The following is a 6,000-nucleotide window of genomic DNA, read 5'->3' on the forward strand; positions in this document are numbered from 1 at the left end:
TCAGGCCCTAAGTTCCTAAACTGGCATCTCCCTTCCTTCAACAAACAGAAGACACTTTACTTTTTGTATCTTGCAACAGAACTGATGTCAGTTTCTCCTTTTACTCCGTTCTGCTTGCAATTCATGTAGTGCAGTATTCCCACACTGCACCAATATGGGCTAAGATCTCGGAGCATAGCATACCAAGAACAGTGAAAACACACTACCTGGGACAGCAAGCACAAAAAATTACTTCATTTTTATTTTTAGAAATAAAACACATATTTGGCCCCACAGCAAAGCCAATCAGAAACAACTGCTTCAGCAGTATCATTCATGACATCTAGTACCGAGACAAGTGATGACCATAGACGTGCATAAGGTCCCAATTACGGTTTACGAGGCAGATGCTATTTAAATGCACACAATTGTATATTCTTAGTGTTTATGTTCTCAATGATTAATGAACAAATTGCTTCCTCCAGCACGCTGCTTGTATGGCAATCTGCAGGGCTGCTTAAGTTGCATAGGGAAGAATAAAGTTGTCAGAGGAGAAACCTGCTGCCAGTCACTGCTGTAATTTGCTGAAGCCTCAACCCCAGCCCATTTCACTGCCCTTCGTCTACCCGTCCTTCAGGCAGCTTGTGACAGTCCATGTGTGCAGCAATACAAACTGCTTCCAAGTAACAATTTGCCTTACTGTGTTATTCAGCAGGCTCCCTCCAAATTCCTAACTGGCTCTACAATTTTCTTCAAGGATTTTTATCTAGTTAGTAAGAAGCCAAAGAATATAATAAGGATGGGAGAGAACAAGAAGTGGAGTAAGGGATGATAAAATTAAACAGTTTCCTTATATAGAAAACTAAGAAGCTGTGAAGTAAGCCTTGTCCTCTGTACAAGCAGTAGGTGTGCATTTATTTACATGATGAATGACAAATTCAGTGAGCTGAACATAAGGAACACCCCAGTGCTCCCTGCAATTTAATTTCATTTATCCTAGCACAGAAGCAACCTTCAGCTGGTATCATCAGCACTGAGGTTCTCTTCCCTGCATTTGTCCTTACTGTACTTGGCAAAGAGAAGGTGTTTCACAACACTTCCGAACAGCTGTTTTGAGATGCCCACAAAGGTTCTGCCTCTTGGTTGTCCTTCATTTTAATGATACTTTCAAAAGATGAAAGATTAAAAGACTTGAAAGATTTCTTGGACAGATGCAAAGTAAATTGGGGGGAAAGGGGGTGGAGATGCAGTAGGATGGGGGGGAATGAACCTCACCACAAAACTGTATGCTCTGGAAAGAATATGAGCAAGCATTGGACATGCTATATCAGTCTATTTATACTTGTCTGCTTGTTCAAGTTATTACCTATACTAAATAGGAAACAAGTAAAGCTATAGGTCATTGCATAAAACAAGAAACAGATGGATTTTGTTAAAAGGTGCCCAACCCAGAGGACTACTAGAAGTAAGAACCACTGTTTGATGCTTGGTCCCTTACATCAGTGATGACTTAGACAAACTTCAGTTTCTGAAATTCACAGAAATGATAATGCATGGATTTCAGACCTTAGTGTTTCCTAAGCATATGCCATTAAAGTAAAGGTTTCTAGAAGGCTTCCAATTTAGTGGCACCTTGTGTTTTCAATACTTTTCTTGTAGTGCCTCTATGATCAAATCAGATGAACATGGAGGACCAGAGTATCCCTTGCACTTAGTCAGATGTGCAGGGGTAAAGAGGTACCTGCACCTGAACCGAGCTACTGAATCCAAACATCCTGTAGTTCTGCCTTAGCAAGTGGTAATAAAGTGTTACCAACTCAATCCATCCTCACTATCCTGATTGTGAATATTTTTTTACAGTCATCTCTGAAATCAATATTGCCAGATTTAAAAAGAATAAACTGCAGGGACTGCAGATTAGGTTTTAGTCTGATTAAAAAAAAAAAAAAACAAAACAAACATACACTACACTGTATAGGAACAAACAGAAATGCAGGATTATGGTATAGAAAAAAGTAATTTGAATACAAAAATAGCTCTTGACAATGTAATTTACACTTTATAGTACCAGAAAAAGTCATTAATAAGGAATGGAAACAGGCATCATAATATCAAATGGAAACAGGCATACTAAGGTCAAATGGGCACCTGACATTTAAGGTGCTTTACACTTTTACTGAAAGAAAAACAAAAGTTTTAATTGCTGATGTACTATCACAATTCCATGATCTTGTCACGATCCGGTATTCGGATACGTGGCAATTGTTTACGATCTTGCCAGGACAAAACAAAGGTAACAAAACATCGGGTGCACAAAGAGGCACCGGGGCTGGCATGCAGTCTTACGAGTGATGGGGCAGAACCCCCTTGCTTTCCAACACTCATCACTGCAGTGGGAGGCTAGGGGCGGCTGGATTCTGCCTCCCCTCTCCTGGTATAAGCCACACGGCAGCTGCAGCCTTTGTTGCCCGGCAGGACCTGAGAAGAAGTTTAAAGGTGATCCCAAACGGTGAAATTAAGATGCAAATGAGGTCAGATGTCACGCGCACAACAAACTTTTTATTAGAGTAACACAACAAAGTCCCTAGAGCAGATAGGACAGGGAGGAAAACAGAGACAGAAAAGAAAGGAGAAAGCAGAGATACAGAGGACAGCAAGTGAGAGCATAGTTACCACTACGGTCCAGCGACATCGTCGGTGGGGAAGTGGCTCCTGGTGGGGAAGTGCTTCCCTGCACCCATAGTGTCCCAGATTTTTATACAGTTCTTGCCCACTGCACCCCCACTTTTCTGCCTGAATAAGAAAATCTTTCTGTCTTCTCTGTGCTCCTCCAAGATAGGAGGGGGGTAGGTATGGCTTCAGGGCTATGCCCTGCAGATAGTCTTTGGCTAATTGATGAGATCAGCCAAAGAAAAGAGGAGGTTGTTGAGACAACTGGCACCACAGGATTAGTTTGTTGCAGTGGAGGTTCGGTCCTAGGAAGTGGCTTGAGACTGGCACTCTTTGTCTTGTCCTGCTAAGTCGGTGGTTTTCATGAGATATCAAGGTCTGGTTATCACTGGATATTCTGCTCCCAGCGCCAGCTGTAGAACTCCTTTGTCTCTGATCTTAACATGTCCCACACTAAACTCCCCAGTTCTCAGGTACACATCACAGGAGGGGAAACAAAAGGTTGGGTGGGTTGCTGAGACATCTCTTTTAGTCCATCACTTACCTCTTGGATTGTTCGAGACAAGCACTATACATCCTGAATGCCACAGATCCTCTCACCAATATTACTGCTATACACTGATTAAAGCTTAGATATTTATTCACTGCAAACACTTACCACTGGTCTCTCTCCTATTACAAATTCTAACTCTAGTTTTTTAAGATCGGGGCGGGGGGGGGGGAGGGAGGTGTTAGGGAGACACCCATAGCACTATTTCACTCTAAAAAAACAAGCTTCTTATAACAAGCAGTCAACCTGATCTGTATACTCAGTGACTAAGTATACTTAGGACAAGCCTTGCCTGTTTGAAATCAGTCAGGAAGACCCAAAATAAGATCAAGTAAATTATTAAATGTCATTATTGATATCAGTTGATTGTATTTCCTGTAATAGAAAGAGTGCTCACTTGGGGAAGGGAAAAAACACCCCACATTACATCTGTTATAGTAAGATCAATGTGTGCCAGGACTCAAATCCCTCTGGTGGCACTAAGTTTTGGGTGCTTTTGGGTTTTTCTTTAAAGCTTTCTTATTGGTGAAGTCTTTGTTTTTTTATTTCAGTGAGCCACATTCAAATCAGCCCAGCTTCCCAGCACAGACGCCTAAACTCATCCTTTACAAGAAATCTGCCCACTACAACCTTATGTGAAACACGACTGCTGTAAAAATAAGTGCTTATAAAAACCACGACCAAAGGAACGTTTCCTCAAGCTTTTCAAAATGCCAATGTAAATTACTACTGGGAAGCAAATTGGCAGTATCTTTCAGTCTTTTACAGCAAAGTTTTAAGTAGAAATTTAAGGTAAAATATGAAACTGAAATCTAACTTCATCATTATATTCTGGTTAGCAGTTTCCTCCTCCCCTCACTGAGACGGAAAGAAATGCAAAGGAGACCAAGAGCTTAGGGAGAGAACCCTAAAAGCATTTCAAAATGCAAGGGAGGAGATGGGCACCTCACCGGATTTTCCAAAGCACCAAAATGTTGAAGGGGAAGGGGGAAGCTGGCCACCTCGCTCTTAGCGCAAGACAGGGGGGATTTAAAACACGGGTGCCGCCTCTTACATAAACTATCCCTCTCGCACAAGAGAGTTTGGAAAGTACCGACTACTTCAGAGCCGCCCCCCTCCAGCCCAGGGCCCAGGGCCCGGCCCGCCCGCTCGGCCCCGCAGCGGCCCCGCGGCCCCGGGCGGCAGGGGGAAGGCAGGGCCCGGCCCCGCGGGCCCGGCTGCCCCCAGGCTGCGGGGGAAGAGGGCAGCTCCACGCCAAGCCCTCCGCCGCGGCCCTGAGGGGGTCCGGGCCTCCCCGGAAGGCCTCCCGCGGCGGGTGGGCCCCGTTCCCCTTACCCGTGGTGGAGAGGACGGTGCTGGCGAAGAAGAGGGAGGAGGTGAAGTCCCAGTTCCAGTTGCCCGAAGCGTTGCTGAGCACCGAGACGCCGTAGTTGCTGGCCTCCAGCACCCGCATCAGGAACTGCTCCAGCTGCTGCTCCGAGAGGCAGTCGTGCTCCTCCAGGAAGCGCTGCTTCAGCTTGCCCAGCTCCTGGCGCAGCAGGTCCTCGTAGGGCAGCTCCACCGAGGAGAAGACCACGGCGCCGAACACCAGGTAGAGCAGGTACCCCAGGACCAGCAAGGCGAAGCACCAAGCCGAGCGGTGCTGCTCGACCAGCCGCACGCAGGAGCTGCCCGCCAGCGACTGCAGCATCTTCCCGAGCCGGGGCCGGCTGCGCCCCGGGCCGGGCGGCCCAAGGGGAGCGGGGGCTGAGGAAGGGAGGGGGGAGGGTGAGAGGAGCGCGGCCCCGCTCGCCCTCTCTGCGGCCGCGGGCTCGGGAGGCGCGGGGCGGCGGGCGGGGATCTGGCGCTCACGTGGCCGCGCCGCGCAGGTACCGCGGCTGAGGGGCGGCCCGCAGCCGCCCGGCCCCGCAGCCTCCCAGCCGCCCGGCCCCGCCAGCCGCCCGGCCCCGCAGCCTCCAGGCCCCGCAGCCTGCCCGCAGCCGCCCCGCCCCGCCAGCCGCCCGGCCCCGCCAGCCGCCCCGCAGCCTCCCCGCAGCCTCCCCACAGCCGCCCGGCCCCGCAGCCGCCCGATCCCGCAGCCGCCCCGCAGCCGCCCGGCCCCGCCGCCTCACGCCGCCGCTTCAGACCGCGCTCCCTCGCTCGTCCTCTTTCTCCTCAGGCAGCAACGCGCGGCAGGGCGAGCAGCCCCAGCTGACGGCCGGTGAAGCCGACCCAGAGGCTCCCTCAGCGCCGGGCGCCTCACCGAGCTTTCCGCGCCTTTTCCCACAAAAGTCTCTGGAGACTTCCTCGCCTCACTGCCCGCCCCCTCCCCCTATAGTTAGAAACCCCCCAACCATCAATTCTACTGTTTTGGGGGGTGCTTTTTTCCAAAGCAAAGGAAGTAATGACAGAGAAGCGTGAAGCAGGAGGCTGAATTTTGGTTCGGGGATGTGATGCAGTGGAGGAAGAAGCCTGATGGATGGTGTTGATGTCCTCCCTCAGGTCAGCTGAGACATAGCTTCAAAATAGGGCCTGCGGTTTTAACCAGGTGGCCTCCAGAAGCCCCGTCCAAGCTAAATGAGTCTTTTTACTTCTGTGCTGTGCTCCTGGAGATACTTTTTCATGGTATAAAGTACCTGGTTAGTGCTTGGAGCAGCATCCCCGGGTAATACAGATGCACTGTTCCCCTAGCCTTACGTGTGGTCCAAACCAGCCATCTTCACAAGTTTCGCTTTAAACGCTTCCTTCTTCATCTTAAACTCTGGCCAGCAAGCATACAGTTAAGCAGCAGAGAAGTTTCTACGGCATGAAAAGGAGCAGAG

The 6,000-nt window shown here is 49.3% G+C and overlaps 1 protein-coding gene across 1 annotated transcript in view; it reads right to left on the reverse strand.

The window, feature by feature from the left end:
- KCNK1 (potassium two pore domain channel subfamily K member 1) overlaps positions 1-5,033 on the reverse strand; it is a 31,405-nt gene extending 26,372 nt beyond the window's left edge. The window contains exon 1 of the mRNA XM_051614228.1: positions 4,535-5,033. Within this exon, the coding sequence (XP_051470188.1) occupies positions 4,535-4,889 (355 nt within the window). The 5' untranslated portion in view covers positions 4,890-5,033. The remainder of the gene's footprint in view (positions 1-4,534) is intronic.
- Between the last annotated feature and the right edge of the window lie 967 nt (positions 5,034-6,000).

The sequence above is a fragment of the Apus apus genome, chromosome 3, assembly GCF_020740795.1.
Source record: "Apus apus isolate bApuApu2 chromosome 3, bApuApu2.pri.cur, whole genome shotgun sequence".
In the NCBI taxonomy this organism is placed as follows: Eukaryota; Metazoa; Chordata; class Aves; order Apodiformes; family Apodidae; genus Apus; species Apus apus.